Source organism: Bactrocera neohumeralis, chromosome 3 (genome assembly GCF_024586455.1).
Source record: "Bactrocera neohumeralis isolate Rockhampton chromosome 3, APGP_CSIRO_Bneo_wtdbg2-racon-allhic-juicebox.fasta_v2, whole genome shotgun sequence".
In the NCBI taxonomy this organism is placed as follows: domain Eukaryota; kingdom Metazoa; phylum Arthropoda; class Insecta; order Diptera; family Tephritidae; genus Bactrocera; species Bactrocera neohumeralis.
The window spans coordinates 68,648,481-68,663,086 of record NC_065920.1 but is presented as its reverse complement, the minus strand read 5'-3'; the positions used below and the strand labels follow the sequence as shown (position 1 = coordinate 68,663,086).

Sequence of the window (14,606 nt, the reverse complement as noted above, 5' to 3'; positions counted from 1 at the left end):
CCAGCTTCTTAAAACAGTCCTCGAAGAAACTCGTCATTGAGCGGTAGAGATGCCGCTTCACGCCCGACAGCGTGTGTCCCTCATCGGGGTAGATTTGCTGTTTGTAGAGTACACCTTTATTGGTGAGCGCACGCGCTAATACCATCGATTGCTGCACATGCACATTATCATCGGCGGTGCCGTGCACCAAAAGGAATTGACGATCGCGCAAATTATCCACGTACTTGGAGAGATCACCCTCCTCGTAGCCTTTGTAGTTATCGGTCACATTCGGGAAGCTAAGATAGCGTTCAGCGTATGTGGAGTCTAGGGATGTGAACGAAAATAGAGAATTTCGAAAACTTATAAGTTAATAGTACCAAAATGTTTTCAGGTTGTGCAAAAAATTATTACAATAGTTTTTGAAAAGTGACCCATGGGTTGGTTATGGGTGTCCCAAAATTTTTCTGAATTTTTTCAAAAATGTATAATATATAATTATAAAAAATGGTTCTGTTAGTTCAGTTCAGTTTAACAGTTTATATAATGTTTAAGTTATTAGGAAGTGTCCCAAAGCTTTTTTAGTTGTCCCAAAAGTTTATAAAAAACCTTTACATGTGCCTAAAAAATTTGTAATAGATTAAATATTGTATGAAAATTGTAGTTCAGCCACTAAGAAGTGTCCCAAAACTTTTTCATTATCCCAAAAATTTATAAACAATTTTTTAAGTGCCTCAAAAATTTATAATAGCTTATATGTTGTTGAAAATTGGAGTTAAGTCCCTAAAAAGTGTCCCAAAATATTTTTTGTTGTCCCAAAAATGTACAAAAGCTCATATATTACACTAGAATTTTAGTAGACTGATTACAGTATGTTAAACATTTTCACATTGCCCATAATATTAAGAGAGACGCTAAAAAAAAATCAGAGGGTATTCTTTTACCTTTAAACATTTGTTATTGTCTCTTATCTCTGTTTGAAATCTTCCCAGTACAAGATTACAAAAAGGTTGTATTTCAAAGTATAGTTAAGTTTTCGCAAAAGGGTTCGTTCACACGATTATTGATTTTCTAAGTCAAAAATATAAATCTTTTAAAAAGCGATTACGAATTTGAACAAAGTTTTAGATTTACGCCAAAATTGTTCTAGAATATTTCGAAGTAAAAAAGCAGAAAAGAAAAAATTCTACATCTTATGCCTTGTCCCAAAGCGGAATAAAGGTTTTTAATAACTAATTTATTTCAATTTGTAAATTTTACAGTACACGCGTTAAAATATAATGAATTTATGCTGTCCCAAAATATATACAAATTGTCCCAAAACCTATTTTTTCTTTCTAAATTTATTGCTAACGATATAATATTTTGTTTTGTGTTGAAATTTAAGCGAAACTACTTTTTAAAATTTTTAAAAACTGTCCCAAAGCAAAATCGGATATAAAAATCATTTACTATTCGATTGAATGTGCCGAAAAATATTGAAGATTTAAATATTTGATATTTATAGGGACTGACAGAGGCAAGACCTGCTAGTTTGGCGTCTTAAAACAGATATAAGCTTTAAGTCTCCGAGAGAGTGTCCCAAAATCAACCGAATTTTCACATTCAATATATGTTTTCGAAGAAATTACCTATTTACATTTGCATAGGCGGTATGCTTGATAGTCAAGTACTTCGACAAAAGCTTATTAAACTTTGGTTTCATTCAAAAAAACTTGTCCCAAACTCCATACTAAGGTTTATTCTATCATATATGTGTATATATGTTCATGTATATTGTTGATGTCAAAAAATGTTCTTCTAAATGTATTTTGACTTGTCCCAAAATTGTACCAATTTTTTTAAACGGTCGATTTTATTCATAAAATTGGTCTATGTTACTAAAACTACTTTTGAACTCAACTACTAATTTTTAGGAATTAATGAAAAATGTCCCAAAATGCTTTTGAACCTACATTTTACTAACAAAAAAGCCCATCTTCTCGCCGGATTTTAGGAGGATGGAGCCTTGTGTGAAAGTTCATGCAAATGAGTAAATTTCTCTGAGGAGTAGCCACGAGGGTCACTAGGGAGTGGTTAAAAACGATTCTTTTACATGTGGCTAAAGCAGCTCACGACTTTTGGTCTTATACTAAGTGTCCTCTAGATTCCTTCCCCCAAAAAAAATTTAAGTTTTTCTATAATCTTACTCTTCACTTCTGCCATTACAACTTACCGTAAAGCTTCCAATTCGTCACCGGCGACACACTGATGCCGCATTGGAAAATTGACTGTGTGCCCGCCAATGCCAATGCGGCCGCATAACCGCCATAACTCCAGCCCCACACACCCATGCGACGACCGTCAATAAAATGCAAATTATCACGCAAATATTCACTCACTTCCAGCTGATCGGACACTTCAACCGAACCGAGACGCTTGTAGATCTCATGCAAGAGCTGATAACCTTGTCCGGCTGAACCACGTCCATCGATCTCAATGACTATATAATCCTTCGTCCCCGACAAATAAGTATTCCAGTCGATGTGCCACTTCTCCGTCACCAGTTGTGTACCCGGTCCCGAGTACACGTGCAGTATCGTCGGATAACGTGTAATCTCATCCTCACGCAGCACCGGCGGCAAATATAGACGCACCTGCGCATGATAACCGCCCGATATCATGACCGGGAAAGTTTTTACCTGTGGCAGCGCAGTACGCAACATCTTCTCCTTCAAACGCGTATTATTCTGCACAGTCACAAGTAGTTCCAAAGCTTCACTTTTCTTCGGTAACAGCTTCTTACCATACTCGCCGGCATAGAAGCCTGTTAGGGCGTAAACGCTAGTTGTTGGCACCACTGGACCCAAACATTCGATGAGCACATAACGTGCCTGCAGCGCCAACGGAAATTTGGCTGTGTGATAGAGGCATTCATTGTGCTCCGAGTGGCCGTGTGATGCCGTCGGGTGCTTGTGTTCCGGCGTCAACGTGGGTGGTGGTAAAGTTTGACGTTCTTCCGAGTCCTCCCAGTCGTCATCCCAAGCGGTCACCAGTTTCGGTGGCGATTTGGTATGACCCTCGGCACCCTGGTAGCTGCTGCGCAATGGAGTCGGACACGTTAAACAGTCGGGCAGCTGGTGTGCGGAACCGTGTCGCGGTGGCAAAGCGGACACGCGATACAGGTGCTGTTGTCCCGGCAAGCGTTCCGGTGTGCCCAAAAAGTAGCTGGAGAGAGAGAGAGAGAGAGAGGGAGAGGGAGAGAAAACACAGAGCGCATGTTGTATGAACGGGGAAAATTGAAGGAGGAGAATTTGAGAATACTTACATCCAGTTATTCAGCTGGTCCCAATGTAGCAACTCATTGACCTCGTACTGGCCGTGCGTTAGTGGTAGTACGCGCTTTTTGGCAACATGAACGTGCACAATATGCCGGAAGTAACCTGGTGAATGGTAAATAAATCAGAAATTTTGGAAAAATGGGAAAAATTATGAAGCAAAGCGGTTGCGGGTTGTGTGCGGCAGGATTCTCAAACTCACCGGAAGCGCCGTCACGCAATGGCGATATGGCAACGTAGGAAGTTGCATTCGCTGCAAACAATGGCACCGATACTGTGTCCACCCAACCGCGTCCATCGCCGCTCACACGATGCGTCTGCGTTGGTCACGCACATTATTTTCCCAAACATAATACAATGGAGTGCAATCGAGTTCGAAGTAATAAATAAAATAAATCGCAGGATAAGCTTCGGTAGCATTATATTTTGATAAATTACACTTAACAACGAGTGACACTAAAACTAATACGGGCACATATTCTGTTACAAAAGTATGGACGCGTGCCTACCCTTTAGAAAATAAGCATATTTTAATGGGCCAACAAATTTAATATAGTTTTCTGGTATTGCTGTCGAAAGTTGAGTCCGTTTGTAGGTAAATAAAGATATTAAAACGTGTCACGTGTCACCACCTTAAGAATGCCTTTCAAAAGCGCCATTAGTTATGCCTTCTCCAGACTGGAAAAAGAAGCGAAGGAATTGGGTCTGGTAGTGAACGAAGGCAAGACGAAATACCTCCTGCCAACAAACAGACAGTCGTCGCATTCGCGACTTGGCTCCTTCGTCTCTTCGAAGTCGCAGATAATTTCGTCTATCTTGGAACCAGCATTAACACCAACTACAAAGTCAGCATTGAGCAATAAAGTCCTCTTCCGGACAACCAAAGACCAAACTCTACAAGTCACTCATCATCCCGGTCCTGCTATATGGTGCAGAGGCATGTACGATGACAACATCTTATGAGTCGGCGTCGGTTTATGGTAATTTGCGCATTGGCAACGGCGAATACCGCGGCCGATGGACCGGTAAACTCTATGAGATAAACGATGACATTGACATTAACATAAGAGATAGCGGCACCGCTGGCTAAGTTATGTTGTCCGAATAGATGAAAAAACTCCAGCTCTGAGGGTATTTAGGCAGTACCCGCCGGAGGGAGTAGAGAAGAGGAAGACCTCTACTCCGTTGAAAAAAACAGGTAACCAGACCTGGCTACACTTGGAATCTCCAATCGGGGCCAAACCGGGAAAGGGAAAAACGACGACCGCCCTCTGGATGATAAAATATTTTATAGAACTTTGGAGACTTCGTAAATAGATTTCGACTACTTTCTCTATATTGTAGTGTGATTTGGTAATCGGGCTAACATTCACATTTGATCACGAATAAACCTACTTGCACAGCTAGAATCGCCGGTTCTTTCTTAGTATTGATCAAAAAGACCGACACATATTAAAGAAGTCACAAATTTGACCTGAGATTCGTAGATTTGGTCCCAGAAGCCAGAAGAGCAGAGCACTCGACTCACACCCATCCTGACGGGATTTGGGTAAGGATGGCCTTTCTTGCGAGTTCATTTGCTTTACTGTTTTCAGTGACTCCGCTCTAACTAGGTACCCAAGTCTTATGTGGAAGTAGCTTGATGCTATTGTTAATGAGTCGAGTCGAGAAGAATGCAGAAAATGTCTAAAGCAGGGCACCAAGGAAACAATGGAGCATTTCTTGAGAGCTTGTTCCGCATTGGCGAGACTACGCTGTAAGCGTTGAGGGTCCCCACGATATGATATATTGGAGAATATCGATAGCGAGGCCGAACCTACTAATTCAAGGCCTGAAAGCACACCTTCTTGAAAAAGACTGCACTTCGGAGTAATACGTCTGTTGTTGATGGCTGCCACTTTTTGAAAGACATTTTCTTAATAACTTAAATATTTTTGCAATAGTTAGTGTCATGAAAATGCTGCTAAGTGTAAGAAAAGCTACAATCTTAGAAAGAAGTTGATATAGTTCTTAAGTCTTAGAGCTATCAAAAACCTTAATCGTTAAGTCGAATATCCATAGTGTATGAGGTGGTTCATGGAGCAAGTTTTTTCAACAGCCTCTGATCGGATTACAAGAACTTTTTTTCTTCAATATGAATTTAGGAACCAGAGTGCCAAACTAGTTTTACCGTGTCTTATTTTTTCAGTGAATTTTTTAGATCCATTTAGATCCATATTTCGAAATTTATTTACATTAAAATTCATTTAGACTTTCCTGGAGGGTATATTCTCCTACAGACCATACCATTTAGCACTCACTCTATCTCTCACTCTCTTTTATTTTCTCACACTCTCACTATCTCTGATTCTCCTTTGTTAATAATTTCTACTTACCTCAACGCATATAAACAATGGACTCTTACAGATGCTGACCACCGAAATATTCTGTGGACGATTCAGCCAAACCACACAGATCTCCGTTTCACTCACCCAACTGGCGCTGCTAAAGTAGTGATCTCTATGCGGTCGAATCAGTCACAAAATGAGTTGAAAGTATACAAAGAAATAGTAAATGAAAGTTTATGTTGGTATGAGAAATAGTGAGAGTTTTACAGAAGCATTAAGTGAAGAAATATACATAAATTTTTGAGCCAGTAGTTATGCACTGGTTTTCGCACTCGCATAAAGTAGTGCTGAAATTTGATTGATTACTCGGTGATAAACTTGTCAAGACGGCTTTGAATGTACTGTTGAATTTGATTACTCTGTAGACTACTTAAAGCGTTCAGTGTTTTCCGATGAAATTACAAAACTGTACTCAATAAACTTTTTTATTTGACATAACCTCAAGATGATATGTAAAATACTCTAAACACAGCTGGCTAAATCCTTAGACCTTTAGCTTTATAAACACAGCTTCTTATGGTCTCTGCGCATAACTATTTATTTTAGATATATGTATGTATATTTACTCGATATATTTTTATTGTTTTTGTACTTACTCATTTTGCAGCACTTGTGGCGGTTGTAGATCTCTTATTTTAATATCTTCTGGATTTTGTATATCGGCCACGCGTAGCTTGGCAATGGGATTTTGCGTGCCTGGTTTAGGATATCTGGGAGTAAAATTTCAAATATACATAAATGAATTATTTAGGAGATTAGTTTGTTTAGTTTAATATGAAATAGTGGGCCTGGAGAGGTACCCAAGTTTGAGTTTTAGTTGTGCTTTTTGGAATAAGATATTTCTCAGAAACTGTTTTTGGATAAACCCAAAACTGAGCAATCCTAAGTTGCATCGATTATGTTATCATACTAACTTTCAATGCAAATATAAGTGTTAAAATATATGATTGTAATAATTGTGACTAACAAAGTTCAATGATTAGGACCATTATAATTCGTAGTCTTACGACTACACCATTTCCTGATTTATAAACTCAATTATAAAAACTACTTTGATCTTATTGCAAGCATACTTATTTTTATTAAATAATTGCGGATTATAACTGCAGAAATCGTACTCGTGAAAAATGTTAAGTACATTACTTGTACATTATTTGTTTATTAAATTTATTCTTCTTTGTTGGCATAGACACCGCTTACGCGTTTAGAGCCGAGTTTCCAACATCTCATTGGATATTCCAAGTATAACCATCTGGTATCTCCACCTGGTATTTCCAACGGAATGAAGGTCTTCCTCTTCTTCTGCTTCCACCGGCGGGTACTGCGTCGAATACTTTCTCAGCTGGAGTGTTATGACTGTGAGCAGTGACGCGGCAGCCAAGTCGCGACTGCGAGGACTGTTTCTTTAATGACAGGAGACATTTCGTCTTGCTCTCGTTCACTACCAGACTCATTTGTTTCGCATGGAGAAAGCAGTACTAACGGCGCGGTTATTATTTCCAATAATATCAATGTCAGCGGTATATGCCAGCATATGCACACTCTTATAGAAATTGGGATCATCTCCATTTAGTTCTGCAGCTCGAATTATTTTCTCCAGCAGCAGATTGCTGAAGTCGCACGATAGGGAGTCGTCTTGTCTGAAAGCTCGTTTGTTATCGAACGGCTCGAAGAGCTCCTTCCCGATCCTGACCAAGCTTTTGGTATTGCTCAACGTCAGTTTACATAGCGGTATTAATTTTTCGGGGATACCAAATTCAGACATCGCGGCCAAGCCAGCTCCTGTTCGTGCTGTCAAAAGCAGCTTTGAAATCGACGAAGAGGTGATTTGTGTCGGTTTTTCTCTCACGCCAACATTCGGCGCATGTTAAATATGTGGTCAGTTATTGATTTTCCAGGTATAAAGCCATACTGATAAAGTCCAATCAGTTTGCTGACGGTGGGCTTTAATCGTTCACACAATACCCTCGATAGAACGTTATATGCCATGGTGAGGAGGCTTATCCCATGGTTTTTGGCGCAGATTGTAGAGTCTTCCTTTTTGTGGATTGGGCAGAGCACACTTAAATTCCAATCGTGGGGCATGCTTTCATTCGACTCTAGTCTACATAGGAGCTGTTGTATGCTTTTCATCAGTTCTTCGCCGCCGTATTTGAATAGCTCGGTTGGCAATCCGTGTGCCCCCGCCGCTTTGTTGTTTTTCAGGCGGGTAATTGCAATTCGAATTTCTTCATGGTCAGGCAATGGAACGTTTGCTCCATCGTCATCGATTGGGGAAACGGATTCAACCTTTCCTGATGTTATGCTTTCACTGCCATTTAGCAGCTAAAGAAGTCTTCCCTCCATAATTTTAGTATACTTTGGGCATCCATTACTAGAACACCTCTGGGGGTTCAACAAGAGTACGGCTACGGTCTTGAAAATTTCCGTTATTCGGCGTTGTACCTTCTTTGTGTCTGTTGACGTGGGTTTTCGCTGCACTAGTACTACAGATAATCATATTTCGGTCGAAGTCGATCAGCATCAACCCACTTGGGGATGTTTCATCGTGGAGGTTGAATTTACCGACCGTTGTGCCAAAGATGTCTTCTTTTACCAACCTGGCGTAATTGTACTTACTGCAATCGTTAAGTAGTCAACATTTAAAGTAATCTTGGATAAGTTAATTATAAGTAATTACTTAAGTATCCAACATTTTAAGCTTTAACGATTTATTTTGATTCTAAAATTGAGACTAACTAATTTAGTAATGACGATTACTGTAATCATAGTTTGTTGCTGCAAATAAAGTTGAGATACATTGTTGTGATGATCGTAATACTTTAGATTATATTATTACACCTAATATTGTATTATGAATAATTAATTTTTGTGATAAGAATTCCTGCAGTTGTAACCATTAATTTTTAATTACCATCATTGTAGTCATAATATAATTTAACATACTTGGAATTATGGCAGATATTATACAGAATCACTTACATATAAATATGCATGAATACTACTAGCATATGTACAAATATTTATAAATATTCCAATAGATTTCTATGCATATTTGTGTGTATATAAATGACTATGGAAAACCAAAGGCATGTGCTCATTGCACATCTGAATTTACTATATGATATTTACCGAGTCACACTTTGCACAAAACACATTTACCGGTGCACACATACACACACACATTGTATGAAAGTTGAAATGTGTTAAAATATAATTGTTAATGTGCCATTGTGCCAGCAAATTATTTGCATAACAAGAATTTTGCTGTCAAAATCCTTAAATACAACACAAATGCACAAGCAGCTTTCTCTATGTGCATACACACAAGCATACGTATAAATATTCCATAATTAGTGTGTTTGCAGAAATGCTATTTGTGCAAGTTAAATACAATGCCAGCGAATGTGCAGCTGCTTAACGTGTATGTATATGACACCCAAACATTTAGCTGTAGTCACAACTTAGCGCTCACTTATAGAAATGCTGACTTAACTGTTACTTAATTGTCATTTAGCATTTCGCTGTGAGGTAGCTCATATGCTCATTGCAAGAGCAAATTTATAACCTTAGTTTTGCAGCATTCATTGCTTTGTCGCTTACACGTGTCGTCATTAAAAGTCACTCATACGCTCTGTCGCACCGCATGGCGCTGCTGGCTTTAGTTTACTGCTTTCACAAAGCTAATTAAATACTCATATACTTAGTAACCTTTATTTCTGTTGACTTCGTTGTATAATTCCTCAGTGAGTGGAAATTTTGTAATGTTGTGAGTTGTTGCTGCAGAAAGCTATTGTGTGCTTGGTTTTGATACATTTTATGTTATGTTTTGGAAGCATAAATTTATGCTATTTCTCTATAAACAATTATATTTTGTGAAGAATTTTATACAAATGGTGTACGAAGCAGATATAGGGATGCATATTAACGATTCAGAAGATTAATTTAAAACAATTAAGAGAGGCCTAACTTCAGGTGCAACCGAACATTTTATACGCTTGCAACTTGCAGGAAACAACCAGAGGATCGGAATACAAGCAATTTTATATATACGTATACCAGTGGCGGATTCTCCATTTCAAGGACTTAATGGCTTATTAATAATTTTACTGTTCTGAAAAAATATTAAGTAACAGAAATATAATCCAGAAATTTGCAATTTCATTCCATAAACAAAATAAAAGAATTTTTTAATATTATAAATAATGCAACGTATGCATATTAACTTAACTGGAACATATCCGTAACTGGAACTACTAAATTTGAAACGACGATTGATATATTCTCCGCGGTTTATTCTCCAAGTTTTCCAACATAATAGGTATCAAATAAAATAAATACGTTGCTTGGAACATTCCGAAATCAAAGACAAAAAGCTGAGTAATATTTTCGATCCCTTTATTCAGACACGAAAGAAATGCCGGCAGAAGTTAAAGAATACTAGAGGATCACAGTGTATATTCCTCTGTTGGATACATTCGCCAAAAATTTGAAGACACGCTTTCTAGAGAAGTATTGGATGAATTTCAGCTGAGTTTGTTGCTTCCCGAAAAAGTATGTACTATGGAAACCAAAGAAATTGAAAGTTTTATTTGCTGTTTGATAGATGGATTCAAAGGTCTTTTGGATAATGACGACGTCGTGCGACGTTTGAAGCTCAAAAGTGAACTTTATCACTGGCAGTGCCATTGGGGGCAGAAGCAAAAGTCAACAGACAACAAGTTATCGACTACTGCATTGGAAACGTTGAAGAACTGCGATGTGGACCTGCATATTCTGCAAATTTCCTGTGACAAATGCGAGCTATAAACGTTATTTTTCGACACTTCGCCGCATGAAAATGTGACTGAGAACGAACATGCTTCATGATAGATTGATCGGCTTGGCGTTGCTGCACACACATCATGACATTGAAGTCACTACAGAAGAAGTTCTCGAAAGATTCTCAAAACCTGGCCCACATCGTTTAGTTTTGTGAAATTTTTCTATTCAATATATGAACTGACCACAGTATTATACTTGTAACCCGCACGTCTACGACTTAAAATGTGTTTTTCAATTTAGTAAGATTTGATATCAAAAGGTCGATTTGAAACTTTCACCATTTCCACCATAATATTAAACTGAATAAATACTACTTTATTTAATATAATAATCTTCATGTTTTAAGTAAATGTTTATAATGTAGTTTTCGTTAAGATAACTCAAATATGACCGATATTTGCGGTATAAAGTCACCTGAAAGTTCTTAAACCTTTATATCAGATATAGGGCTCAGGAAAGTCTAGACCCGATTCAACCCGTTTTTGATACACAAAATTGCTATAGTCAGGAAAGGATTTTCTCTGAATTTCAGCTGTATATCCTATATATTGTACGATATTTCCGGTCAAAGGTCAACTATAGATATTGGAGTCTACATATTCGGTGCCTAGGGCTTTGAACAGTTTTCTTTACATTAAAGCAATTTTTGGTCAGAGAAGAAATTATTACACTGTGGAACATTTTTGGGATTATTGTCTGGGGGGTGAGAAATTCCAAGTCAGGGTGATGGTACTAGGTCAGTATAGTAAAACCCTCAAAGGGTTTGGCGTTCGTATGTGTCAGTATTTTTTATGACCTTTTAAATTTTTTCCCTATCTTGATGTTTTTTCGCTTAGTTGTAACATTTTGGCAAAAACGTAATTTAACATAACTCGCGAACCACTATTATCTATTTTTCCAATCCATTAGACGGTTATAGCAGCTTTACACACTATATTTGGTACCCAATTTTCGTTCACTATAACATAAGAGTTAATTTTATTTTATTTTAATATTAGGTGAGTTTGTTTAAGTCATTAAAAGTAGCATATACCCAAGTTGATATTGAGGAAAAAAAAATATTATCATTATCTCACAGATTTTCTGAAGCGGAATTTCTAAACTATTGCTGCATTTTAGTAAACCATAGTGCGAATGTTTTTAAATTGGCTGCAAATGCTGAAGGAATAGCCAATGATACTCTAAGCTTGAACGGGCCAAATGGAAATATACACAACTCCAATATTGAGTATGACGATAACTACTCTTTGATGAAATTCTTCAATAATTCGTAATGTTTTCCAGGGTTCGAAGTCGTACTTATTCATCTAATTTTTCTAGTTTTGAAGGAAAAAAGTCTCAAGATTTTTAAAAATTTTTGAAATTTACATTGCTCAGAAATGCTTATAATTTTGAATGAATGAAACTAATGACGTATAGCATATATCTGACTGCTTATGAAATTGAATGCTGTGTGAATAAGCTTCCTTAGGCAAATGTGTAACGGAACCATTTAATTGCTCGTTTCGGCAGTAACGGCACCAAATGACTGTATATCGGTGTTTAATGTTTTTATTTGCAAAGAGTGTGGAAAAATTGGTGCGAGGTTTGAATGAGGGCTACAGGCCTTTGCACGTTATTTGCGTATGTATGGTTTGTATTCCCTATAATGTTGCCAACTTAATGTTTGCCATATTTTATGGCATAATGCTCTAGGCTAAATGAAATTTGTGAAATGCATGGTAGTTAACTAATAATAACCTGAAAGGATCATAATAAATTAATATATAATATTTAATAAGCACATTACGAGGTTCATGGCTTATATAATTTCGTTGTTTCGCGAAAAGCTCCTCAGTAATAATTTGCTTACTGTAAGTGAGTCAATGTGTGCGTGACCTATCTGCAGATGAGCCTACTTTAAATGAATTTCAATAAGCATTTAATAAGCAATATGTAAGCTTATTACAATGACTGAACAATCTGAACAGCAGGTGCCACTTAACCTCATATTTCTACATACTTAATTACTTGAGTAATATAAGTACATTTCATAATTACATTTCAATGTGATTATATGGAATTGCAAGTACTTCTGTGAAATTGTGAAGCTTTGCGATTATATAAATATGTTCGAATGCCTGCTAGCTATTGTAGTATTGGTTATTTACTTAAATTTTGCACTGCTTCTCCTCTCTCGGAATATCTAGGAAGGAACTTCTTTGCAAAAAATAGTAGTGGCTGGAATAATGGCTTATTTTATGATATTAATAAGTGTTACCATTCATCTTTTGAAGACCTTGTTCACATGATGGATGGGTGGTTACTCTTATTAATATCATAAATAAATATCCATCCAACAATGTCTTTTTCCCAGAAATTCATGCCCCGCAAAAGCTCCTACGTTCAAAAAAATCTTAACTCTGTGAGAGGTATAAGGAAATTGAAGCAACTATTAAGGAATTGGATTAAAAATAAGAGATAAATAAGAGTAGGACATTTAAAGATCACTATATTATTTTTTAGCAGAGCTTCTGATCGAAAGGAAGTTATAAATTCCATCTCTTTACAAATACAACTTTCCTAAAAGCTTAAAAACTTGTTCATTAAGCTGGATGCATTCATATTTGATCTTGTTACTGTAATCATAGAAGATGCGATATCAGGACCACGTGGCTGTATAATCCGGACTCCGAAAAATCGGGATTGTATTTTTTATACTAAATTAAGATGATATTCCTTTTTCATCAATTTTCGCCGGCTTCAGTTTTGAGTTCCGAATCACCGGGATCCCGAAAGATCGGTATTGCATTTTTGATATAGTTGCTATTTAATTATACATAAATTCTCGTCAGACTTTGCTTTTTAATCACGGATTCGCGGGATCCCGAAAATTCGGGATTGCATTTTTTACCAAACAAAGTTGGTAATTGAATCTACATAAGTTTTCGTCAAATTTTATTTTTGAACCCCATAACCGGGATCCCGAAAAGTCGGGATTCTATTTTTTACTAATTAAAGTTGTCAGAGTTTGTTTTTGAGTCCCGAAATCCGAGGATCCCGAAAAATCGGGATAGTATTTTTTACTAAATAAAGTTGGTATTTAATTATACATACATTTTCGTCAGACTTTACTTTTAAATTCCGAATCCTCTGCATGCCGAAAAATCGAGTTTGTATTTTTTATTATTAAAGTTGGCATTTGGATCGACATACACTTTCGGCAGACCTCAATAATTTTCTTTACTTTGAAATCCCGATTCCTCTGCATCCCGCAAATTCGGGATTGCAATTTTACTAAATAAAGTTAATATTTCAATCTACATTAAATTTCTTCAGACTTTACTTGTGAATCCCGAATCGTCGGGATCCCGAAATATCGGGATTGAAATTTTTCTACGAAAAGTATATTTTAATATGTAAATAATGTTGATATTTCATTCTACAATTTTCCTCCGACTTAGCTTTTGTGCAAAAATTCTATAATCTTTGTATAACCTTGCTCTTACATTAACTTCTCCGAATACCTTCTCCATACTCATATACTTGTATAGTCTCTTCACCAATTCATTTGAAATGCAAATTGCCTTCTACATAGTCACAATGCCATTCTGCTCACCTTAATGATCTGATTTCCGGATAAAGATACGCATTCGGATTGCCACCACTTGTTGTGCCATACCAAGCGAAATGTTGTTCCTGCACCAGCGAGTCATTGAACGCGCCATAAAGCATTAAGTGTCCATTCTCCGAAAGCCAAATTGCATTATTCGAGTGCAGGATTTCCTCTACAAAGCACAAGAGGCAGGCAACGGCAGTTGGAATCAGCAGCAGGAGCCGTAGCAAGGCCAGCAACAACAGCAAAGATGAGTAGGCCGATGAAGAGGTTGATCGGACAAGTGGTCATCGAAGAGCGTGTTGGACGCGGCATATTTTTGAAATTCCAATTACGATTTACACATCGCATCGTGTGTGTGTAAGTGTGTTTGTTGAGCACAGTCAGGACCAGCACGCCATTGACATGGTTAGCAGGTGTGCAGAAAAATATGGATTAATAGAAAGCAAAAAAGTAGAAACGGAAATTCAATTTTCGTTTTAAATCAATCTAATCGTATGCGCA

At 37.2% G+C, this 14,606-nt stretch overlaps 1 protein-coding gene across 5 annotated transcripts in view; it reads right to left on the bottom strand.

The window, feature by feature from the left end:
* The window catches only part of LOC126753589 (inactive dipeptidyl peptidase 10), a 102,618-nt gene that overhangs the window by 4,953 nt on the left and 83,059 nt on the right, over positions 1–14,606 (bottom strand). For all 5 annotated transcript variants that reach the window (XR_007666174.1, XR_007666176.1, XR_007666175.1 and 2 more), the window contains 7 exons: positions 14,106–14,274; positions 6,280–6,393; positions 5,672–5,795; positions 3,499–3,613; positions 3,287–3,401; positions 2,195–3,186; positions 2–306 (listed from right to left, as the gene is read on the bottom strand). Coding sequence is in view for 1 of the 5 variants with exons in the window: in XM_050465142.1 (XP_050321099.1) it covers positions 2–306; positions 2,195–3,186; positions 3,287–3,401; positions 3,499–3,613; positions 5,672–5,795; positions 6,280–6,393; positions 14,106–14,274 (1,934 nt within the window). In the remaining 4 variants the exon portion in view is untranslated. The remainder of the gene's footprint in view (position 1; positions 307–2,194; positions 3,187–3,286; positions 3,402–3,498; positions 3,614–5,671; positions 5,796–6,279; positions 6,394–14,105; positions 14,275–14,606) is intronic.